Below are 26,553 nucleotides of genomic sequence, written 5' to 3'. Positions count from 1 at the left end.
ATCTGATTCAAATTGTTCTCTCATTAAATCAAAGTGTTTGCTTTACAGAGGAGTTAGGGTTTCATGTTCCAGGTCCAAGCATCACTATAGCAGATGTTACTTATAAATAAATCTCACTTTTCTTCTCATGTTTATCTGGTTATTTATGAAATTTTCAAATACATTTTGCATTCCAGTCTTCTGCAAAAGTGCAAGTTTATCAAAAAGGCCATAAGGTTTTTCAAACTGTCTACAAATGCATAAAAAACAATTAGGTGTTGTTTCATCCTCACTTGCCTCCACAGCACCTTAACACCTAAGAAAAAGGAAAAGACGTTTAAATTCTTTCCTAAGCATTATTGTCAGGCATCATAACTGTGTCAAATTCTAGTATTATAGAGTCAATTACCTGATGTGGGTCCCCGGGCATTTTCATTAAGGCCAAAGAATAAATGCTAAAGAGAAAAATAAAAAGAGGAACAAAAACTAAAAGAACACAAGAGGTTTAATCAACAGGTGAGGAAAGAGAGAAGAAAAGATGTGTCAAAAAATTTATAAAACAACACAGCACAGCAGATTTCATTTATACCTTGCATATTGTACCAGGCATGACAGAAAGCTTAGGAAAAAAACAAGCAAAATTTCAGTGTGTACCTTTTCCTCTATTTCCTTTATTTGTTTCTTTTGAAAGTCAATCCTGTCCTCCAGCTCTCTAATTCTCTGAAACCGAAAGACAGAAGTGGTTAGCTCATGAAAACACAGAACACATTTGACTGATTCTCACACATTTCTTTAGGTGCAAAAACATTAACAGTTAAATCAGACTGTTATCCATCTATTCCTGTAGACACGTCTGCCTTTCCATCATTCCGTCTGTCTCCATGGCAGCTGTTGGAATGAGCTGCCATGGAAACCGAAGAGCAGATTTAACAGTGACACTGTTTGAGACTTCAAAGCTGAGCGGTCTCGTCAGTGTCTCTGTTCTTTGTTCCTAACATATTAGTTTAAACAGCTCTCCACTCTGGGTGCTAACTATACAATACACAGGCAAGCAGGCAGGTATATTTTAAAACTAAACACATGACCTAAAATAAAACATGACTTTTTGAAGTTAATATCATGTGCAGCAAATGCATCTACGTTTGATCTGAATGCTCCGGTTAAATATAACTTCCTAACTACACAGGATGGGGAACGAGTGTTAATAAAAGCCACACTGTGGGACGGACTTCTCAGTGAGCAGAATTTCAGAGATATTTATTATTACAATATAAATGAGGTCTAACAGATATATTTTTCTGACCTACAAATCTTTGATTTCTGGCCTAACCTGTAGGCTCAGTAAGTGAGACACTCTTGTTTATTTTTAATAGTTTGTTTGAGTATACTTGATTAGTAAATTAATTAAAATTGTGCTGTAAGTGTGGTTAGAGGATATTTTGTTAGTAAGTTAGAGTACAACTGATTCAAATGAAGTTTAGGGTGTCATGTAGTCAATGGATACCACAGTGCAAAAGCCATGGGTGTAAAAGTACCAAGAGGGTTGCTGAGTGGAGGGAAATTGAAGAATTCAGGGTATTCAATCACAATGAAACACACACACACACACACACACACACTCACACAAAGCCAAAGTCATTCTGTCTCTCCACTCTTCCACTTCCTTCAGCTAAGCACTTACAGATAGAGTTACAGGTAGCACGCACAGGGATACTGCATCTTTTTCATAGCACCAGAGGTCTGGTGGGGTTAGAAGTTCCAGACAGGTACCAGGGGTCAGACTGAGGGCGGGCAGGACTCAACAACCTGACTGGGTTTGTTTTGAGCCTTACCTGCTGGGCCTGCTGTAGGAGCTCCATGCGCTCCTGTAAGATTTGACTGTCATACTGCCGGCTCTGCCGGAGAATCTGACGCCGCAGCTTGTCCACGGCTAGCCTCAGCTCCTCCCTCTGCCTGTCTGTCAGCGACTCAGCCACCGCCTGGCATGCCGGCTGCTCCTGCTGCAGAGCGCTATACAGCGTGGCCTCCAGCTCCTCGATCCTCTGCACAGCCAGCCACATATACACACATACAGGTATACAGACACACACCCACACACACACACACGCAGACGTGCACATGCACATGCAGAAACACACAAAGGCATGCACAAGCACAAACATGGGAATACACATATGCACGCAAACACACAGACACATACACACACCACTGTGACCATGGTAGATATGGGGAACACTTTTCCACTTTACATTGAGGGCTATTTAACCTTGGCCTTTACATGGTGACTTGATTTGTTCAACGACACAAACTGTGATTTTTTTTTTTTTTTTAAACACACAAATACCGTGTAAGAACCAAGAACAGCCCAACACAATATCAAGTGGGACCATAAACACAAACCAACACCAAAACTGACCAAATAAAATGGTTAGAATTATATGGAGAGTGATCTAAGTGTTAACTTCTGTTATCTGGGTACAGTCTTGTTAAGTCAGTGGAAGGGGAGAATGTTTTAAGATTCATGCTTAAACATATTGCATTAAAACCTTATTAAATCCATTCTTTCAACTTTCTCCTGAACAATTTTAATAGGACATTCATAAATGCATCATATTGTATTTTCTCTGTTTAAGAGAGTAGATCTAAAAGAGGTTTAGGCCATAAACAAGCAGCCAAATACCCCAGCCAACTGAGTGGCTTAGATTATTAGCATAATTTAGACTTCAGTGGTAAAAGATGCAGTATCCCAACACAATGTGGCAAATTTTACTATGATGGTGCATGTTGCATTTGTGATGTTTAATGAGGTCCCAAATGTTTATGTCATGGTGACATGATAGTGCTGCACCCCTGCATTCTTAAATTACTTTATAATGAGCCATTATATGGAAGTAATAGATACAACTGAGTTTGTACGCAGGTAAAAGCACGCTGTGCAATATTGCGCCAAGCTTCGTACCATGTAGGCTTGGTCCAAGGCCTGCTTCCTGTAGTCCAACTCCTCCTCAAGGAATCCCTTCTGCTTACTAAACAGCTCCTGCAACAAGATGTTTCAATATATAATATAGGGCATGGCAGACAGCAGCATGCAACACATGCCGTAAATATTAGTATAGATATAATCAAGTATTAGTCTTGATGAGCTCCTTGACATGAGAACAATAGGAAACAATAATATTAATATGTTCCTTTGAATACACCATAGAAAATGCACAAATTTCATTGGTGCTATCAAATCCTAATTTGAATTTGAAATCTGCTATGAGCTGAATCAATCTGAAGAATGTGTTTCTAAATTAATTTTTCACCTTGTCATTTTCCAAGTCGATCATCTTCTGTGTGAGGGCAGCCTCCGTGCTGTCTATCTGCTTCAACCACTGCAGAAGGAGACACAGAATGGTGTGGAATTCACTTTTTACTTTTAAAAAATTAATCTACATTAAACAAAAATGACTCAAGTGAAGCGGCTGTCTTCTTTTTCTTTTGGCTGCTCTCTTTAGGAGTCGCTATAGCTGATCATCTGCCTCCATCTCACCTGATCCCTAGCATCTTCTTCTTTCACACCAACCCTCTGCATGTCTTCCTTCTCTACATCCATGAACCTCCTCTGTGGTTTTCCTCCTGCCTGGCAGCTCCATCTTCACCATCCTTTGTCCAGTATATCAGCGATCCCTCCTCTATACATGCCCAAACAATCTCAACTTTGCCATTCTTACTGGGTCTAGAAACTGTTCAACCTGAGTGGTCCCTCTGATAATAATTAATAATTTAATTTTGTCCTTCCTGATTGCTCCCAATGAAAACCTTAACATCTTCAACTCTGCCACCTCCAACTCCTCCTCCTGCCTTTTTGTCAGTGCCATCATCTCCAAACCATACATCACAGCAGGTCTCATTACATCTTGTAAACCTTCCCTTTCACTCTTGCTGCTGTCTTTCTTTCACAAATGACCCCTGACAGTACATCTTCCCCCTTAAAACCATTGCCTTTACTCTCTCCATTGCTCTGTATGTTTAACCCAGCCATGGAGGGCCACAAACCAGTGTACTCTTAGTGCCAATCCCACACCTGGAAAAATAGGAAGGAATCCTTCAGGAAGGGCATCAGCATAAAATCTTTGACAAATCAAACATGCAGGCTCGAGTGAATGGGTTATTCCGGGGAAAAAGGTGTTATAGCAATGTATGTCCACCATGTGTCAGTAAAAGGAAAATGTACCAGAGAGACTTTCCCCTCACCTTTTCACAGAGTGAGATCACAGTCCCTGCTTGGATCACAGCCACCTGCTCTTCATTTCTGAGATTCTTTAGAAAATACAACATACGCAAAGACTCATTAGAAATTGTAAAGCTAAATTTTTGAAAAAGGTGACTTTTGGATCTGAAGTTAGACTAACAGTGGCCTCGAACTCACCCCATTATCTCCCAGAATATCTAGCTTCTTCATCAGTTCAGGAATGATTACATCCTGCACAGACCCCCCAAACCACATTTAAGTACATCATATTAGCAGTCCAAGCATATATAAAAGCTCACAGAGAAATTGGTCTGTTTTTTGTGAGTGTTTTTCACCTTGACTCCCTCCTGGTGGCAATAAACCTGTAGGGCACTGCTACTGTTCTCAGGGAATGCAGACATGTGGAGATTGAGGGCAGGTGATCTGCGCTCCCTTTCCTATAAATATAAACAATGTGTTAATATTCACACATAAACAAATGGCATTAGCCTAAAAACATTCAATAATGCAATTATTCATCATACCACTGACAGTTCTAAGCAATAAAAAGAGAGAGAGAGAAAATGGAATGTAAATGACACTATACAAAATGGCAGGGAATGACGGATTTACTTACATGACAGTGACAACATGATCAGGATCTGCCAAATGAGGGAGGTGAAAACTGACGGAAAAGGGATCAAACAAACCAAACAAACAGGATAGCATGCGGAAACTGTAAACTAAGACTGTCAGGTGTCATTTTCCTACACTGAGATACAACTGCTGTTTGAACTGATGGATAGTGCACTGATGCAGGTGATGGCTCTTTATAAATAAAAACATTTATTTTAATAGTATGACATGCAAATTCTTACCATCAATATTAAAAAATAAAATATATTAAACAATGACAAAAAACCCTGGTTGTATAAATCTATAGGATGTGTCCTCATTTTGATAATTTTGAGCAACTTTCAAATTGTAAAAAAAACAACAAAAACAGAAAAGTAGGACATGCATGCAAAAATTAGACAAAATGAAGAAAGATGGGAGTGGATGGTGAACTTAAATATATTTTTATTCACTTAAAAATTATATTCTTGACAAAACTTTTTTTTTTTTCCATTGACAAAAATATTACGGTAAGGCACACAGCTGCCATGCAAAACAAGGAAACACATACAGTGAAGATCTGATAAGTGTGTATAAGGCTGTGTATGTCTGTCTGATGAGTCACTGTATGTAGGTCTTGCGTCTGGAGCTGAGATTGTTGGTGTCACATCCTGGTGACAGTATGATGTTGGTACAGTCTCTTACTTCCAGTTCCAGCACCCTGAATTCCAGCAGTTCATTTTGGTCCCGAGCATCCTGAACCTCAGCCTGCAGCCGGGATTCTGCCTGCTGCAACGCACTCATCTGCAGACACAAACACAGCTTTGTTACACATATTAAACACTATTAAATGTTACAAAGTGTTTTAAGTAAATACTGAGAACAGTGCCTACTATCCCAAATGTTAAATCTGCACATGAACACTGAATCTGATGTATTCATATTACACTTCTGCAGATAGATCAGGGACAGAGCTAAGAGGTAGTCTGGCCACCTGAAACAATGAATAACAGACTGTATTTAAAAGATGGACAAAGTCGCTCAGTGCTTAACTGCAGTCCATTAACATCTTGCAATTCTGAAACCATGCATGACAATGAAGTGCAAATCTAACTGAAACTGAGAGGGAATGCACACTTGTGTTGACTTAATCACAAGATAGGTCCACACTGAAGCATACAGCTTGATCCTACACAGTAGCCATAATTTTATATAAAATAAATTAACTAGTTGTGGCATCAGGGTGGCTCAGTGGATGAGCAGGCGACCACGTATGCCGTGTGGTGGTGCAGACAGCGCAGGTTCACGTCCTGACCTGTCGCCATTTACTGCATGTCTTCCCCCATCTCTCATCCCCATTTCCTGTCTCTCTACACTGCTTACTATCAAATAAAGCCCAAAACTATATTATCTAGCAAAGGTTTTATCCTGCTTATGTTTAGAGAAAATGTTAGGTTTTCAAAGTCAGGAGGCTAATAAAGAAGTTTTTGATAATAAAAATCACAACTAGTACTGAATACTTTGACCTTAGTTGGCATGACCTGAACATGTAAGTACAGGCTAATCCAATGTACCTTCTCACGCAGTTCCTGGTTGGTCCTGAGCAAGTACTGCTTCTCCTCCACCCACTTTGAATCCTGCCATAACAACCAAACACAACATCATCAAGAAATGACACTGTCAGGAACAGGAAAGGATTTAAAGCATCCCCAATGACGGGTTGTGATGAACAAAGCTCTCATCCTCAAACTTGCTGTTCAGTGACATCTCCCTTTAATTACAAATGCCACATGGAAATGCAACACAGACACAAAAAACAGCACAGAGTGGCAGTAGCATATGTTTATTGATGCAGAGAACTGAAGCCCATTCAGATAATAAAAGCAAAAGAGCTGCAATCACAGGCAACAAGAGTTCACAGCAACAAGAGGAACAAATGGCAATCTGAGATGAAAAACAGCAGCGAAGCAAATCAGAATAACAGCTGGATCAAGCCACAGTGGAACAGGCAGCATGCAGTAACACAAAGAAACACTTGAGAACAAAGTAAACAAAGCATAGTGATATGAACTCAGCATTATCAATACAGCGATCCTCTCACCATTTTGTTTAGGCAAAAAAAATCAAAACAAAAAACTGAGGCTTTTTTTCTAAACATCCAGTGGTTTGGCTTACTTCTCAGACCATGATGCCTTTTGTACTTATTAAATAAACAAAAATCAATTTTAAGTGTGTATTTTCATGTTTTACAGATAGCTATATACTATAACATCAAGATCTTGTGTATTAATCTATAAGCAGCTGAAATTAATCAAAGCGGTTGAAATGTCTCATCTGTGGTCAGCAGACCCAAATATTTAAAATGAAACACCGCCAACAGTAAGGACAGCGGGTGAAAGAGAACATGCAGGCACAGAGCTAACATCACACATGTAGGTAGTGACATCACAGGATTCTGCGGCAGACCTGCTCAGCAAAGCGCCAGCCAAGGAGCACAGCAGCCAGACAGACATGCAGGAGGCCCAGTGACAGCAGGACAAGTGAGCTTCTGTCTCCATCCTCTGTCTTTATTACCTGCCCCCGCTCGGCCAGGGCCTTCTCCAGGTCCACGATCTTGGCCTGGCAGCTGCTGAGCTCCACCTGCAGCTGCTCACGAGTCTGTGGGAGGAAAGATGATCCATCAGGGACTTATAGCCAAATACAAAGGCATGAAAAGAGCAGACTGAGAAAACTATAATATAATATAAAACTATAACGGGGTTTGAAGTTCTAAATATTTTCTTGAATTGGATTTATTTGTTATGTCAAAGTACACAGTAGTTTTGGAGGATGGTAGCAGATACAAACCCTAGCCTCCCTCTCTGCATCCAGAGAGCCCCCAGTCTGCTCTTGCAGGAGAGCGTAGGCCCGCTGAAGAGCCTGGTACTCTCTAGTGAGCTGACGGAAACGAAGCTCTGACTCCTCACGGGAAACGCTCTGTGGTATCACAGAGGGGCTGGGTCAGACTAACACAGCTTCATCTTTACTTATTCATAATCTGTAAATTATCTTGCAGCTATTATAGAATTTCAAGTATTTCTTCCACTGTATACAAAAGGCTTTCCTACCTCTTCCAAATCCTCCTCAGGAGTTGCAGGCGTGCGGTCAGTGAGGTCAGTGTTATAAGAGGTCAGTGAGGAGGTTTCAGAGTCTATTGACTCCTCATCAAATCCAAAATATGTCTCCACAACATGCCTCTGCAGAGAGGAGTGAAGGAGGGGAAAAAAAGGGATGTGATTATTAAATCAACCCCAAGTCTGTTAGCTGGAAATGAAAACAATTATTATCCAAAATTTATAACAAATCTGATTTCAGCTTAGGAAACTTTTAAAACCCAATATTAATGTCACCAAACCCAAAAGAATTACATTTGCAAAGTAACAGAAAAGTTACTCAAGTTCAAACTTGTTAAATCTACATACTGTCATTCAGTTGTTTTTGTAATTTTAAACAAATTAGATCCAGTCACTGCTTTGATTGTTTACTTCTTTCTTGCTATTAACTTTTCCAGACTCCAAAGTGCTTACCATCATGTTTATAAGTCATTTCCTGGCAACCAGAGAAATAAAGGCAGACCAGGGCACACAGGCAAATGAAAGATGAGAAATAGAGGATAAAGAGGATGTACTCTGTCATGTTGCTACCAGACCAAAAACACCAAAAATAAACTATAAAGAATATCCTAAATATCCATCTTTCATATTCTGGAAAATACCAATTGATCTAAAAACTGAAGTGCAGCCTGAAAAGTACAACAGCTTCCTTTCTCACTCCTACACAAAATTAAAAAAGCAGACAATAAAGTCTCTGGTTACAATCAAACTCCTACTAAAAAAGCAAAAAAAAAAGGCCAGCTTCTGGGTTTGTCTCCCAGCTCATGTACTCTGCTTCTGCTTTAGATTCCCAAAAAGGAGAGCCAAATTTCCAGGTGCAGGTCCAAAATCCAAGCTGCTGTGCCCAACACTGAGCCAAACCTGCCAGGCTAACAAACTGGTTCCAGGAGGAGAGGAAGAAGAAAATAAATGTCATGCATCTAAAAACTCCTCCTCCTAGCAACATCGCAGACTCTAAAATGTCCCCTGATGTATTAGCTCAAACATGCACACACAAGTACATAGCAATTATTTCTTTCAAACTGCCACCTCAGCCAATTAGATATCATCATCCCTTTAAGCTCTTTGTTCATACAAGGAAGCACAGATAAAGACATGAAATGCTGCACACAGCTTGCAGTTTCTGTGATGCATGTCCTATCTCTAGTAATATTATCTAATAAAGGCAAAAAAAAAGATAAAACATACACACATTAAAAATTTAACAGTGGAAAAAAAAAATCTGAACTAGCTGCTTCATCCAAGAGTTGTGTGTGCTCAGTGTGATGCTCCCAGCTGTGAGGGATGGTGTCATAATTGTCCCCAGAGCCCAATTAAACACAAACACACACAAGTGAAAACAAAGCTCGAGGATCAGTCAACCACAGATAGGGAAGTTGCTTAGTTACACAACACTGCATTAACAGATGTGTTAAAATACTGAAGGATACTTACTTTTGACAGCTTGAGAGGTTTCCTCCTGTTCTTTTTGCTCATCACCAATCGATCACGTTCCTATAGACGCAACAGATGAACATCTTTAAATTCTGTCCCTAACGAGTTTGCAGTCTAAGATGTCTGAGGGCACGGAAGTCACATAGATCAATCAAAACATTAGCTGCCATCAGCATTGGATATTTTGTGCACCAGAGTCCAATTAAGTTTAGTTTCTATTTCTATTTGTGTTTAAATGAAAACTAAACTGCATTGTTAATTAAGATAAAGTGATAATGAGTAGACAACAATACAGTCACAGCATAAAACTGCAAATTAGAGAATTAGCAGCTTTTAAATCAAGCTACCAGTAAAAAGTAAATAAGAGAGTATAAGAGAGGAAACATAAGCAAATATTAAAAACTAAGGCATTCTTTACTAAATTAAAGATTTGCTAAGTTGCTCCCATAAACCAGAGTGCTCAAAAAAGCAGAGATAAGTAGGACATTTATACTGTTACTTCCTGAAAATTCACAGAGAGATTCTTATAGATATTATATCAAGACAGAAACTTCTATACCAGGGATCCTCAAATCCAGGCCTCGAGGTCTGGCGTTCTGCAGGTTTTAGATGTGTCCCTGATCCAACATACCTGAATCAAATGGCTGAATTACCTCCTCAGTATGAAGTCAAGTTCTCCAGAGTCCTGCTAATGACTTCTATATCTGACTCAGGTGTGTTGGATCAGGGACACATCTAAAACCTGCAGAACGCCAGACCTCGAGGCCTGGATTTGAGGATCCCTGCTCTATACGCTGGCAGTGATGTACACACATGAAAAATCATGTCATCATATGTAGAGCCTAAACAATTTATCGGCAGGCCAATATTAACTATTTATTGATTTATCGATATTGGCATTTAAAAATGAAAATTTAAAAGTAAAGACATGATGGAAGAAATGCTCTACAACCAGCTGATCCAGGGTCAGATGTTGCAGAGTTTGTTCACCAGAGGGCACTCTGAAACTTGGCTGTAAGCGATACATGTGCTTGGAACCAAAAACAACAACCAGCTGATCTGAGCAGAGTCAACATAACAAAAGTCAGGTAGATCATGCTCATGTTCATGTTTCATGTGTCTGAAAGAACAAAAAATGTTCAGCTAATATATATCTGAATTCCTACCTGGGTCAGGCTCTAATAGTATGGATACAATAATAATAATAATAATACTGTGCCATACATGTGTAGTAAATTGCCCATACATTAAGAGATGTTCAAGGAAGAGCTCTCTGAATGAAGTCTGACAAATTAACATTATCTGGGTATACATTGTTATATGACCTTGTGTTTTAACAGGTATGTGACTCTGTCCTGACCTGCATGAGTTCATCAATGATGCCACGTTGCTCAGCAACCTGCAGCTTGAGGAACTCCACTTCCTGTTCCTCATGGGCGTGGGTCAGGTCGGTCAGGGAGCTCGGCCGCTTCAGCTGAGCCTGAACGGATTGCTGCTGCGATGGTGGCCGAGAAGAGGAAGCCTTTTCCTTCTGCAGGAGGGAAACAAAGACAGGGCAAATTATTTTTCATGCTATTCCTCAAATGACCAGTAGAGGTCCTGTTTCCTTCAGAAAGGCCTAAAAAACATCAAAACCTCTTGAATGGACTGGAAAAACTAAAATATTTACTACACCATATTAGTATTTTTTTTATCTTCAAAAAGTAATGTAAGAGATAACAAGGGTGTGGTAGAAAACCTGCCAGGTGCATCTTACCATCTCAGCATTCTCACGGCTCAGGTTCTTGAGTTTCTCCTCCATGCGCTGTAGTGTTTGCAAGAGGTCATCATTTTTCTTAGATAGCCGCTTGTTCTTCTCAAACATGGGCTTCATTTGGCTCTCTGCCTCTCGCACCCGTTTCAACTGAACAGAGGAAGGAAACAGGGAGGGGAACACCGCAATCTTAAGTGTTGACTTCTAATACCACAGAATTTCCAGTTTAAGCAGGAGACTCAACAGAAAGGGCAGGGAACTTCGGAAATATTTTTAATGAGGTTTCTTGGGCATCCATATTCTTCATGGTGTATATAATTATTCATTGTAAAAACAATGTGCGTAATATAATGTGTAATTGCATGCCTATAATGATTGCACATGAGTGTGTTTCTCACTAGTTCATTCCTCTCATCGGCCAGTAGTGCATTTCTGTCCTCTAGTTTCCTGATGATTGAGTGGAGCTCTGCAATCTTCAGCTGGAACCTCCTCATGTCACGCTCCTCTGCCTCCTGTGAAGCCAGGGGGAGAGGAGAGGAGGAGGAGGAAGACAACAACTGAAAAAGGGAGTACATGCGGGCAGGCATGCAGGTAATGGAGATGGGTAGTAAAAACGAGGTGATGGGATGACAGATGAGTTGACTGTTCACAGAGTGAATGTGTATGTGAAGTACGGTTACCACGTGATTTATGAACTGGTAAATGGATAAGTACTTATATAGCATCTTTCTACTCAGCTGAGCACTCAAAGTGCTTTCTACTGCAAGTTACACACATTCATCCATCTATGTTCTTCTACTTATCCAATTCAGGGTCGCAGGGCGGCTGGAGCCTATCCCAGCTACCAAAGGGTGAGAGATAGGGTAGACCCTGGACAGGTCACCAGCCTGTCGCAGGAGCAACAGAGACAGACAACTATTCATACTCATATTTGCATCTAATTTAGAATCACCAGTTAACCTGACCTGACTAACTGCATGTCTTTGGACTGTGGGAGGAAGCTGAAGTACCCAGAGAGAACCCCAAATCCACTATTATACGGTGTTAATTATATATAATGTGTGCTTACAAAGAATTTGTGCAGTTTAAGTATTCCTTCAACATTCATATTGTGGGGTTGGCTGGAATCAGTAAAGAGCTACAAGAGCAACAAAATACAGTAAGTACTCCATGTATGACATTTTCCACATTAAAAAAATACTGGCGGCCGCCAGTGCTACCCCTCAGCCTCCTGGCAGTTGACTCTTTAGGTCCCACAAATCCCCTGAAAGCACAAGTTCTAGGACACATAATTACCAGGTCTCAGTAGATCTTAATGGGGTGCATATGAGCCTCAGTGACTTTATTCACCACATCAATTCAAAAGGCTAAGTAAGAACCAGGAATAAGAAATGCTAAAATCATAATAAATATAAACCACTGAAAACACTCACTTTCTGTAACTGGCATTATTATGTCTGTGTAGATTCTCAGTCATCCAGGTCATAGTAGTCTCTGGAGCTTGAAAAAGGTGACTGGACTTCTTTTTGTTTCTTGTGTAGAAACGTCTTCAAGAAACAAAAAGAAGTCCAGTCGCCTTTTTCAAGCTCCAGAGATGGCATTATTATGATAAGAACTATAGTTGGACGGTCCTTTATGATCATGAGGTTTCTGACTAATATTCTGCTCAACTCGATAATATGTTAGCTTTTATGTGTTACATGTCATGGAAATAACACTGAAAGCTGAATTCTTTGAGTGACCAATCAGATGAGCTATTACATACACATCCAGCAAATTCTTAGAAGTGTGGAACATCTTTTAACACGTCTGCTATCAAATTGTGCCCAGGCCTGAAATCTATACACAATCTGATAACAGAAGGGTTATTATCATTATGAATATTCACTCTATGCAAATTAGGAAAAAGCTTTGAATGTCATTTTGTCAAAAGACTGAAACACTAGCCTGGTATAGCTACATATTATACTGCGCTACTGAGAAACCTTCAAAATGAAAAGGAAAAAAAAATGCATGAAGTATCAGATTGTCAGCAGATGCAGCTCAGCTATCAGTATGAGAAGTCTATATGATATCCTTCCACCTATGGCATGGTTGAAAAAAAAATCCTATGTGACCTCCTTCTCATCTATTGCATTCACAAGAATTTTCAATAACTTGACCTCTGACCTTGAGGCCAAGATCAAAATTCGAACTTGTCTGAGACTTTTAGTAGAAACACCTGTTATATCACTTTGAAAATTCTAGGTGTCGTCTTTCGTGACCTCTGATCTCGACCTTGAAGTCGAGGTCACCAATATTCGAACTTATCTGAGATTTTTAGTAGATGCACCTATAGTATCCATTTGAAAATCCTACATCACCTCGTTCTCGAGTTATTGTGTTCACAAAGCTGAGTGTCCACACCGCCCACCACATTCAGAACCAATTACATTTTTTTTCCTCTAAGAAACCCATTATCAGAGAATTGGTCAATTCCACTCTATCAATCCAAAGCCTCTTATTTTTTTGGTATTTATTTGTCCTTAAAAAGTCCTAACCAAAAACACTTTACATTCTGCTTGCTTTGTATGAAAATAGAAAAAAGAACATTAAATATTAGTTGATATAGCAAACCTTCGGAATATAGAGAAACATCTAAAATCATCAGAAAATAAACAGACTTCAAAACTGAATGATGAAATTTAATGCTTGTAATTTGCATGTCTGTTTGCATACCTGGTTGTTGAGCAAGTCTGAGTTTTCTCCCAGTCCAGGCACCACTTCTCTCTTTGGGCTGCCATGGTTGTGTCTCTCAGCCTCTCGTACTTGACCTAGCTGTTCATCCAGAGCTTCCTTTTGGAGCTGAAGCTTCTGAGCGTAGCCAGCCTGTACCCCTAGCTCCCTCTCCAGGGCACACACCACCCGGTCCTTTGACTTCAACTCATCCATCTAGAAAAAAAAAAAAAAGGAGTGAAATAGAAACAGATTACAGTTGTTGAAGTAGGTAAATAAGTTTTGCATCAAATTAAAGTGCTTGATATTTTTTTAAATCTCTGTCCAGTCTTCTCTGATTCTCTAACTCCTGTCATCTAGTTTTGTTTTATTACTTTAGTTTATTAGTTTGTTTTGCAGTTACACTGCACTGAATTGAAAGATGAACCCTCTTCTCACCACACATCACAAACTCACATGTAAACCACCTCTTAACTCTCTTATTTATCTTCCTCTAAGCAGCTTGACTCCATGTCTTCTCCTACAGTATCCTGTCTTGTCTTATTTATGAAAATAAAGCACTAAAAAATATTAAGATAAATGTTTGCAACACTGCAGATAGTTCACATGTACAATGTTGTTCTGTATAATTTATGTATGTGCAAAAATGCTCTACACAGTGTACACCTTCTGTCAAGCATGGTGTTTGCTCTAACGGCCAAGAGCAGAATAGGAGGCTAACGGCATTTTAGCTTTTATAACACTTCAGGTCTGATTAATTTATAAACCTTTGTTCTTGCTCTGCATTCATACAGCTACTTCTCACAACTATTACCACCTCTACTTCCCTCCGTATTTTGTTCTTTAACACCGGTATTTCCTGCACTGCCTTCATCAATCTGCCATGCTTTATTCTTTGAGTCTTTCTGCTCAGGCATTCCTTTACTAAGAACAATGCCTCTTACTGTAGCTCTGCTGTAATGGGGTAAATGAGTAACTGCAGCAGGTATACAGACATTTACTTTTGCAGATAAGTGCCACATGACCAAGACAGACACTGCAGCAATTATCTAACCTTCATGCAACATCAGTGAGTTAAGCTCTGAGCTGGAAGTGAACTTCAGTAACAGGAAAACTGATGTGTGTGTGTGTGTGTACTGATATTCAGATATGGTCAGGACAGACAGGGACTATAGTGGTAACAGCTGCTGGGTTTGTAACACACTTACTTTATGAGGCAGTGTAAGATGTGTCTGGTTATTGCACCTATTCCACCTCCCTGTTTTTGTGCGTCAGTTATGGTTAGCTCATTGTGACCCGTTTACTCTCCAACATTAAATCAGTCGGGGAGTTCTAATAGTAAGTAGTTTTACATTTTTAATGCTCCAATAATACTTTCTTAATCAGCTTCTTAGTGTGTTTACATCAATCAAGAGTTAAAAACATTGAGATTCAAATCCTGAGAACAGATTTTCTGTTAATTTTGTCAGGCCACTCACTTTCAATATTTAATACTTACTCCAAAATACTTTTTATACCATCAACAACCTTATTGTCATTTATCAATCATTATCTAAAAATAAGGGAACACAGTGTTGCGCCTTTCAGCTTCATGTCGTCTCACCAATCGGCGGATGTCTTTCTCACAGTCCCGTTTAATACGATGCACCTCATCCTGGTGCTGTTGGTAGGCTGTGCGGAGATCAGCTGCTTTGGCTTTATCAGCTTGAAGAGCATTTGCAAGCGCCTCTTCAGCTTGCTTCCGAGCCATTTTCTGCTCCTGAATCTGAAATGCCCCCATACACACATTATAATATTAATACACTCAAAAACAAAAACAACAAAGAGAACAACAGTCGTGCTTTTATAAAACACTTCTATTAATATGTTTCATGACAGATCTAGGCTTCTAGGTAGGCTACAGTGAAACAATAGCTTGGCACCAGGCTTTTCCACCCTGTTTCCTGTTTTTCAGAACCAAATTACAAAAGTGTGCATAGTCCCAAAAAAATATAGACGTATGCATTCCCACATATGTAAACAAAAAGTCTTTAAACACAAAGTGTCCTCGGAAAAAAAATCAAGTTTTCAATACTCATTTTATAACTTTGTGAGGTCACAATATGCCCTTTAGAAATGATATAGTTACTGCAGTACATGCCTGACTTTCCACAATCTGAAACATAAAAACTTTATATCCTCTCACCCATGTACCTAATAAAACCTACCTCCTGCTGGAGCTTTATTCTCTCCCCATCAAAGGCTCTCCTGGCTTCCTCCCGAGCCTCTGCAAGAAGGGCATTTTTGAGCTTGTCAGCTGCTCCATCTCTCAGTGCATTTACAAGACCCTGCAGCCTCTGAACCTCGGTATCCCGGATTTTGATGGTTCTGGCCAGCTCAGCTTCATGCTGCCGTGCCAGGGTCTCACGGACAGCCGCAGTCTCACGTAGTTTTTCTTCATGGAGTTTGGCACGCAGGTCAGTGAGTGCTACAGCATGCTTGTGCTGCTCAAGCTCCCGAGCCTGCCGCTGCTCCTGGAGTCGCTCGCGGAGCTTACATACCTGACAGAAGGAAATAATACATATTGTAGGTAAGAGTTACCCTCTCAAGCAGGTATTATGTACATAACCACTCTAAAGTTTGTCCTGACTGCATTCTGCACAGTGACTTCACTTGAAAGGTTTTACTTCAAGTCCTGGTGGATAAAAACAAAATAATCATGAGGGATGGAGATTAGAGTACAGAGAGGGGGTCTGTGTGTCAATCAGCACAGAGGAGTAATAAATTGTCCTGTTAAAAACTATATACAGTGCTGGAGGGGCAGGCCTCACAGCCACTGAATAAACAAACTGCAGGCTACCTAACCCTATTCTCCAAGTGTGCTTGTATTGTTTTGAACAATGGCTATAGATGATCTATAAATAAAACTAGAAACCATTTCTATTTTCTGCTTCTGCTGTGATGCTATCAGAGACTGCATTTCAACCATTGTGTTTCTCACTTTTATACACAAAATTGTGTTCTTCACTTCACTTCCACTTTGTTCACCACTTTTTCCACCTTCTCTTCTTCCTCCTCCCCCTCACCTTGCCGCGCTCCTGCTGTAGCTCTATCTGAAGGTCCATGATCTTGCTCCTCAGTTCCTCGTTAGTGGCCGGCACTGAATCAGCCATCACCTCCGATTTCTCCGGCTTCCGTCCCTTCTTAGAGGGTTGAGCCAATGGGGGTGTGGTTGATGACATAGCACTCTAGCCGTCCAGTCGGGACGGACATAGAGTGCAGGTTGTGATGAAATGGAGGAGAAAGTCAGTCGCTGCTCCTCCCCTCTGCAAGGCCCTGCATCATCATCATCATCATCATCATGTCGCTGAAAGGTCTACATTGTTGCTATATGTTTTCTATTTGAGAGGGAAACAGACAAGCAGAGAGGGGAAAAAAAAGGAAAAACAGAAAAAGGTTGAGTCAGGGTTAAAATCTGGGTTACACAGAACTACTCAGTACAATACTCAGGGGCCAAGCAACTAAATAATGACGCACTACAGCCTGGGGAACACAGACTATTTTGGGGACTAACATTTACACTCTCCTCTGCCACTCTTTTCTCTCTAACATATACACATGGGCCATTTATCATCATCCTGGGCTGCAGTCCCTGGGCTGTACTTAGCAGCGCCACAGTGCATGAAAGAGTGTCTGGCCATCACAGTTTGAGGCTCTAGCCTCTAGCATCTCACAGTAGCCTTCTTCCTTTGTGCAGATTAATAAAGCTCTTCTTTGGTTTTGTGAGTCCTCAATCCACAGATCCCATAATTTTTTCTTCTCTGTTCCAAACTAATGACATAAACTCTCCTTTATCACTAATCTGAAAAATACCCAAACATTCACAGCCTGCTCTAATGGAGTTACAATTCACTCTTTTTGCCTTGTCCGTGTCTCCCCCTCTATTGCTTCCTTCTTGTCTTCCCATTATTAAACAAATTATCATTTCAAACAAATCTACTTATTGTTGTCTTGCCAAATATAGGCAGCAGCTTACTGTCATTTGATCCCTCTGCGATAACCATAGTGCAATAGGACTGCAAGATTTGTCTCAAACTCTCCTTTTCCTCCCTAAACATACAGGATATAATAGAATAGGGCAATCACTAGCATTATTATCTGATTACAGGAGCCACAATAATCTTGATTGAAAATGTGATTATTGAGCAATCAAATTAGCTTTTCAAGTCCAATTATTACCTTTGGTTAATCTGTTAAAAAAAAAAAAAAAAAAAAAAAAACAAGCCACACAGAGACAAATACAAAAAAATTTTAATTAAAGACTAAATCTCTCTTCTACTCATGCTTGCTAACTGAGACCAGGTTGCGTTAGCAGCTATTTATTTGCATATTTTGTTATAGATGTGTTACAATGACACACATCTCCTGAGCTGAAAGTGGACTCCTCTAATCTCTTCTTGGAGTGGATTGTAATCGAGTAACCTTCCAGTCATTCTGTTAACTATTAAATAAATAATGCAACAATGAGGGAGCTGGAGCATTAAGACTGCAGGTGCCTTCATCTTTCTCTTCATACACATTGTCAAACATTAATACAACATACACAGATGGCAGAAATAGTTACCAAGGCAACACTTGCTCTCAAAAAAACTCCTCTCATAGCAAAGGATGATGGGAAGAAGGAGCCTCACAGTGGATGTGAAACACATACATTTCATTATTTGTATAGAGGCTGCACATTTTGTAAAAAGCGTACATAAATGCACGCAAGATTTTGTAATCGGGACGCATCTTTGAGATGAGGTTCACTGAGAGATAGAAATGCACTGATGCTGGAGGGCAAGGAAGCTTTCTTCCACATAAATTTTTACACAGTGCACACAGTCGAATGCTGGGAACCAGCGGGGGGAGGGAGGAATAAAGAATGACAGAGAAATGAGGGAAGATTAAACCAACAAGAGTAAAGCAGTAGAGCAGGAAGGAGATTGCATAATTCTACTAAAGAAATCTAGCCCTCACCCATGTCCCTCTCTCCCCACCCTTAGATACTGGCATGGTGATGTTACTGATCTCACTCTCATTCACAGAGACAGAGAGAGAGAGAGAAAGAGAGAGAACGAGATCATTCACACACATACACACAGAGGATTGAACCTTAAACTGAACAACTAGGGACAGATACAGCTGACACGTATTCACACATCTACCAAAAGCCCTCTACCCCATTCACAATAGTAACAAACATTTATTTATTTGCAGTAGGTCAACAGACTTTACACACAAGCATCTGAGGTGGAAACTGCATACATAATTTATGACAATAGTAAATGCTTCAGCACACTTTCTACTTTCAACATGTTTATACATGTCAGTGCTATTATCAAAGACCAGGTGCACCAGAGCTGAAATGGCAGAGAGATATGACATATGGTTTCACTGCTTGTTTGTCCTACTATAAGGACACAGGAACAAGCCTATAAACACATATCACACTGACTGTTCACATATACTGAGTTTATACAAACAGGAAGCCAAAGGTTGGTTCTACAAAGGAAGAAGCCCAATAGCATAAGTTGAGATCAGAGATTTCTTTGCCTGGATCGATGATGAGAGGAGATTGTGTAAAGTCATATCAGCAGAAAACATGCATACACTCATCGGCCACTTTGTTAGGTACATCTACCTGGCTGTAGCTCAGGAGATAGAGGAGGTCACCTACTAATCGGAAGGTTGGTGGTTTGATCCCTGGCTGCTCCAGTCTGCGTGCCAAAGAATCCTTGGGCAAGATACTGAACCCTAAGTTGCTCTCCGATGCAACTTCATACTTCATCAGAGTATGAATGTGTGTGAATGCTAGATAGAAAGCATTTAGCTGTAGAAATGTGTGTGAATGTGAATGGGTGAATGAGGCGCTTTAAGTGCTTAAAGTAGATTAGAAAAGTGCTAAATAAGAACCAGTCCATTTACCATCTTGCCATTTAAGTACACTGAACTCACTGCAATGTTCAAGAAATATGACAATGTTTTCAAGTCTGATTTGAGCTTCGTGACATGGTGTATCATCCTGCTGGAGGCAGCCATCAGAAGACAGGTACACTGTAGTCATAAAGGGACGGACATTGTCAGCAACAATACTCAGGTAGGCTGTGGTATTAAAATGCTACTTAACTGGTACTAAGGGGTCCAAAGCGTGACAAGAAAATATCCCTCACACCATTATACCACAACCAGCGACAGCTTGAACCTTTGATAAAAGGCAGGATGTATCCATGCTTTCCTGTTGTTGACACAAAATTCTGACCCTCTCATCTGAATGTTGCAGCAGAAATCAAGACTCATAAAACCAGGCAATATTTTTCCAATCTTCTATTGTCCAGCTTTGGTGATACAGTAGAAATTACAGTCTCAGTTCCTGTTCTTGGCTGCAAGAACTGCAAGTTCTTGTTTGTAATGAGTGATTATTTGAGTTACCGTTGCCTTCCTATCAGCTTCAAAGTGGTTTGGCCATTCTCCTCATACCTCTTGCATTAACAAGCTATTGCCAAGAGAACTGCTGCTCACTGGATATTTTCTGGACTGTTCTCTGTAAACCCTAGAGATTGTTGTGTGGGAAAATCCCAGTATATCAACAGTTTCTGAAATACTCAGACCAGCCCGTCTGACACCAACAACCATAAAGTAAATCACCTTTCTTCTCCATTCTTGCTCAGTCTTGACCATCTCTACATGAATATATGCACTGAATTTCTGCCTTGGGATTAAGTGATTTGATGTTTGCATTAGCAAGCAGTTGAACAGATATACCTTAAAAAGTGTCTGTGACCATTGATCGGGAAATATTGAAAAGAAAATATGGAGACATGTTATAGCGGCAGGAAGATCATTATTAAATGGGAAATACACACACAAGAAATCACTAAAAGTTTGTGACCACAGATCTGGTGCTTTGTAGTATTTTTGTGACTCAAACGACCCAATTACGAAGAAAAAAAACAGGCATCTGTGTCCAGAATTTCCAAAAGTCTAATGAATGTGGTTAATGAAATAATAAACCACAAAGTGTACCTGATACGTTGAGTATGTATCTTACACACACTAAGCCAAAATTTCAGCTCAGTCCAAAATATGTGTACAGCAACTGCATCTGCCACCCATAGTTCCTACAAAACCTTCTGAAGCCACATCACATTGCCAAGCTGGCAGCCAGGTGCTATAGATCATTGAAAACCAGGAATGTTATATGGGAAACTGGAACATTTTATAGGGGCATTGAGAAGCTAAAAACCACCTTTAATGTTCACAGGAGCAAACAAAAGCCAGCAAAGATTGTAGACTTTAAATTACCTCATCCACTCCAAGTGTAAACTTTTAGTCTAGCTTATATTGTGATGGAAAGCCTCAAAATGGAAGCAAAACCTTTTAAAAAGTGCATTCAACAGTCAAAATCCATAGATTTGTCTTTAACTTCTATATTTAGCTGATATAAACCCACGTTCATTTCTGAATAAAAATGTCACTATGACTCATGACTTCAATCATAAGTCATATTTTGCAACAACTGAACAATAAATTAACAAAAACTTACCTTCGAGGCCTTTTTGAATGTAGTGAATGCAACACTGAGATCATCATCTTGAGCTAAATCACTGGACTGTAACTACAAAAAAAGTCCAGTCCACATGTGGAAGTGTTTTTGGGCAAGATAATAAGATAATAAAATAGTAATAAAATAAAAACTGTGTCAGTAAAGTGACTTTTTATGTAAAGTGCTCTGAGTGGTCTATAAGACTAGGAAAACGCTACATAAAATGCAGTAATTTTACAATTTACAGCATTACAGTGATGTTTGGTCTTTTATTTCAAGGATTTACTGTTAAAGTAGGATGTGAAATTATACTAACAGTAAACTGCACAGCAGGATGGACCGTGGTTTTAAAATGGCTAAACAGGTGGCTCCACTAAACTATTTTAAAACTAATTTAAAGTGGAGACGTTTTTGATTGAAACAACACTTGGCAATAAACATGATGATCTTGAAGCATACCTTAGTAACACAGAATAATTTAAGCAAAGTGTTGTTCCACTTTATCTCATCACATAGTCATACGCTGTTGCTACTAAGGCTATAATTAGTTTCATCATAACTGATTAGCCATTTTGCTTCACATTAGAAAATAAGAAACATCTGAAAATAGTGAGAAATCGCAGTCATCCTTAAACTCAGGCTGGTCCCACACACAGACACAGGGCATCCTGCTCATGTGTGAATGAATTCACATGTTTAACTTTAGTTAAAAAAAGTTCATATAGCGACTCTCAGTGACGTGCCAAAAATTCACCACATCACATTTTGGGGGAAGAGTTTTTCCTTTTTTTAAATTAATTAACAGTTAAAATTAATTTCAAGTCCATTACATTTATTAATCATTTAATTTAATGTTGTCTTCTTATGAGAAGTTGTTACTTTTCACGAATTGTCTTCCTCTCTCTTATTACCTGCTTTATAGCTCCTCACAATTTCTATAAGGTGTGTTTAAAAGAAGCCAACGATGTAAAGCAGTGGTTCTCAAACTGTGGGGTGGGTCCCACTGGTGGGGCATGGAGCAACTCAAGGTAAGATGAAAAAATATGGAGTGAACTGTTTATTGCTAAAATTCAACTTGGGCAGTATTCTATTCTTAATGATTGATGAAAACTGTGGGGTATGAACCACAGACAGCACAGACACCTCAACATCATCCATTCATTTCTGAAGCCCTGTTTTGAACCCTCGAGAATAGTGTTTTCACTGTCTCCATCTTGGTTTTAAAAAAGGAGGGGGCAGTTCTGAATGTGAAACTGCTCACTCATTGGCTAATCAATCACTGGCTACTCGTCAATCAAAAGTCCCCAGTCAAAGACCGTACCAGGGATAATCCTCAGTTTTCAAACATAGTATGTCCAAGATTTACAAAACAGACTTCATTTTTAATTCACTATTCAATTCAATTTTATTTATATAGCACCAAATCACAACAAACTGTCGCCTCAAGGCGCTTTGTATTGTGGGTAAAGACCGTACAATAATACAAAGAAAACCCAACAGTCAAAACGACCCCCTATGAGCAAGCACTTGGTGACAGTGGAAAGGAAAAACTCCCTTTTAACAGGAAGAAACCTCCAGCAGAACCAGGCTCAGGGAGGGGCAGTCATCTGCCGCGACCGGTTGGGTTCACTATGATGTGAAATGAGTGACTGAGTCCACAAACTGAAAGCTGTTTCCCCATCAACTTGTACAGGAGCTCATTTTGCAACCACAGTTATTGCCATATGGTGGCCTTCAGATAGACTACAGGTTCAAGGCATTTCCATATCTGGCTTCATTTTTCTGACCCAGAAGCTACGTCCATGTTTTATAGTATCTATGGCATTTTTGACTTCTGAAGTCAGGCATGCCAGAAAAAGTCTGAGAACCACAATTGTTTTGAAATAAATAGCAGCATTAGTGCAAAGTGATTCCATGGTGCAGTGGTTAACACGTGAAATATCACCTGGTCTGAGAGAGGGAGGAGACACAAACCCGGCCAGGTTGTGCCTGGTGTAAAATCTGTGCCAAAGCAAATATGTGCATCCATCCGCTGTGGCGACCCCTTGGGAAATAAGGGAGCAGCAGAAAGTACTTAGTGCAATAAACCTGTTCTTAATGGCCATATGAAAAACTAAGCTTAAAGATATACAATTGCATTAACATCCTAATGACTTTGCAACTGTCTCTCTAACATGAAGTATATATTTACTTCTGAATTTGTTGCAATTACAGCTCAGGAGGCAGAGCAAGTCATCTATCAATGATTAACACTGTGGTTCAATCTCTAGCCCAGGTGTTAATACTGAACCCCAATTAGCTCCTGATGCATCCTTGGTAGAGTGATTGTGCATTTGAAAGATAAAAAGGACTCAGAGTCCAAAGAATAAAGTGCTGCATAAATGAATGTGGCTTTTAGTAATAATAAACTTTAATACTTAACCTTTAACTTCAGCAGGCATTCCAAGTAAACACAAGCTTATTACGCACTTACAGATGGATCTACTCAAAGCCAGACATATGCTTACAGTGGGTCAAGCATTGACCAGACATTACAGCAACATAAAGGCCCAATAAATACATAAACAAACAGGAACTCAAATAGAGACTCCTAACTTCTCTGGCCAAGTTAAAAATCAACATTGATGGTGTGGACAAACTAATATACTGTATCTTGTTTACACTGCACTTTGGTTACAATAACTAGGCCTATACACAGGCACACACACACAGAAACACACAGTGCTCCTCACTGCAGTCATCAGCAGAGTGTAGACTGTCAGAACAAGGCTGGCCATGAGCCAGACACCCCACTGCTGTCTATGCGCACACACACACATGCACACATATGCACACAGCTGTCTAGAGATTCACTTAAGATACACTGTAACGATCCTATTGAAAGGCTGAGTAACCCACCCAAGAGCAACACTGGTGGAGCATATGACCTAAAAACTACTATGCCAGGAGAATGACTACAAGTTACTGACCCCAATGACTAGTCAACCCAAACAGACAAAGAATAGGTCTCTCTCGCACTGTGTCTCTTTACACATACATTGTGTACTGGTGGTTTATTGCTCAAGCTCTGGTCTTTGGTTCCTATTAATCTGTTAACATAGTCGTCATTGCTGAAGGCTTTCAGCCTCTGCATGTAGCTCCATGAGTATGTATGCTTTTGCATGCATGATTACATCTTAACAGTGATACCTTCATCTCACCCCAGACAGGCATTGCAGTGCAATAAAAATGAGGAAGGTGCAGTGGATAAGCAAAGAGAGGGTTATACACATGAGGGTAATAGTCCACTGGGATTATTCTGGTAGCAGGCTGTCATTCAGCGCATTACGTTGAGGAAGGCAGGGGTATGGAGAAAGCAATAGGATTATGAATGAAGTCTTAGTGTACAAATTAAGTTAGGGAAAGGGAGGAAAATATGAGGGGGAAAATGTGACTTATCCTGGGGAGCAAATCTAGATGCTATACCTAACAGAGCAGACTGTTACTTTATTTTACGATATAATAGTTTTATTCCACTTCTTGGTCTCAGTTAACCGGCACATAAAACACGCATCACAGCATGCGTCTCAGTTTTTGATCAAACACAAGGAAGTGTGCAACACATGCTGGCTGTCCACTCGGGGAAATTTACGAGCCCCTGGAGCCGCCTGCTACAGCAGCAGCAAAACTGTTATGACAGACAGAGTCTGAGTAACACAACATGCATGGCAGTGGGCTGCTTTGGGAGAGGAATATGTTGGAGATGATGGCCTAACGCGATGTCGCCGGCCTTCTAATGAGCTGTCAAATGGGAGATTAAAGGGTAGAGTACCGCTGGGTGGGAGCGTTTTTACACTGCTGACAGCCTGTTTGTCCGGCTAGCCAACCACACCCCACGGCGATAGACGAGAGGCTGCTGCTGCTGCAGCATCCTCCGGCCACGGAGGACGGCTGTCTTTGCAGGGCTGCACAGTCTCATGTGTTGATGTTTTTTCCGCAAACACGGCCACGGTGCGCTTGTGATGGAGTGACCACAAACTAATCTGGTGTAAATATTTCACCAGAGGCCTCTCTTGTTCCGGGAAGATAATGTAACAGCGCTAATGATAAGGAGGAGGACAGCAAAAACAGTTGAATGTTAATCACTCGTTATCATCGGGGTTCATGCTTCCTCTTAGGCTGGCTAGCTGGCAGAGTCGGCCAGAGATGTCATATGGGTTCAGCATTCAACCACAAACACAATAGTCACATCCCTCTGCGGGTCCATAAGGGGCTTGGCAGTTACTGTCGGCAGCCTAAACTCACGTCGAAAGCCAGAAATGATGGAAGTCCCACCAATGCCTCTCTGTCCGTGGTTGCACGGTTAGCGGATGTGTTACAGCAGCTAACCGCCTGTCAGTCAACAAATCACACGTAGAACTTCTCCAGCTTTGCAAGCCGAACAAACTCACCTGAAATAGGAGGTCGCCGGCGGTCACAAGTGGCCCGAGGTTGAAATGTCGCCTCCTAATCTGCCTCACATGCAGGAAGGGATCCTGGGCTTTTCTCGCTGTGGAGCGCTGAATGAACTCACCTCATCCGCTTCAACACGCTGGGCTCCGCTAACTGCCAACGGCCGACCCTCTACAACTTTACTCCCCGGATATCAGACATTTTATAGCGGTTAACGCGAAGACTGAAGCTTCCTAATAATATTACCCTCCAGCTTGCACACACATCAGCTCCAGCCTTCTCCTCCTCTAGCGCTGCACGTTGACATTTTCCTCCACGCCCACACACACACACACACACACATACACGCACGCGCGCGCGCGCGCACACACACACACACACACACACACACAACCAAGTTAGAGCGCGCGCGCTACGTCATACGCTCCTGTAGATTTCATCCACATGAGTAAATAAATAAATAAATGAAACGGTTCCAATGCCCGTGTCTACGTGAACGTGGGAAAAAAAAAAAAAAAGAAAAAAAAAAAGCCGGGTGGGCGTCGCCGGTAGCGTGATAGTAGCGCGACACCTGACTGCGTGTTCAAGAATGACACCGCGCGCGGTGAATGCGTGGACATTTACGTTCACACGCAGCCGGTTTAGGGGCAGACGTACGACCGCAAAGTGTGTGCGGGCAAACCGTCCTGTACAA

At 40.6% G+C, this 26,553-nt stretch overlaps 1 protein-coding gene across 1 annotated transcript; it reads right to left on the bottom strand.

The window, feature by feature from the left end:
* Positions 1-199: 199 nt before the first annotated feature.
* jakmip1 (janus kinase and microtubule interacting protein 1) lies at positions 200-26,203 on the bottom strand. The gene is given in 25 exon segments (XM_030739174.1): positions 200-222; positions 225-261; positions 264-295; positions 389-434; positions 634-699; positions 1,812-2,021; positions 2,939-3,016; positions 3,288-3,356; positions 4,219-4,284; positions 4,394-4,447; positions 4,552-4,653; positions 5,516-5,614; positions 6,385-6,447; positions 7,385-7,468; positions 7,658-7,786; positions 7,918-8,046; positions 9,397-9,456; positions 10,757-10,927; positions 11,153-11,299; positions 11,548-11,661; positions 13,868-14,080; positions 15,468-15,629; positions 16,072-16,404; positions 16,930-17,241; positions 25,859-26,203. Coding segments are annotated over 24 exon segments (2,643 nt in total). The 5' UTR covers positions 17,086-17,241; positions 25,859-26,203.
* Positions 26,204-26,553: the final 350 nt, after the last annotated feature.

This window comes from Archocentrus centrarchus, chromosome 10 (assembly GCF_007364275.1).
Source record: "Archocentrus centrarchus isolate MPI-CPG fArcCen1 chromosome 10, fArcCen1, whole genome shotgun sequence".
In the NCBI taxonomy this organism is placed as follows: domain Eukaryota; kingdom Metazoa; phylum Chordata; class Actinopteri; order Cichliformes; family Cichlidae; genus Archocentrus; species Archocentrus centrarchus.
This window is presented reverse-complemented; position numbering and strand designations above follow the sequence as displayed.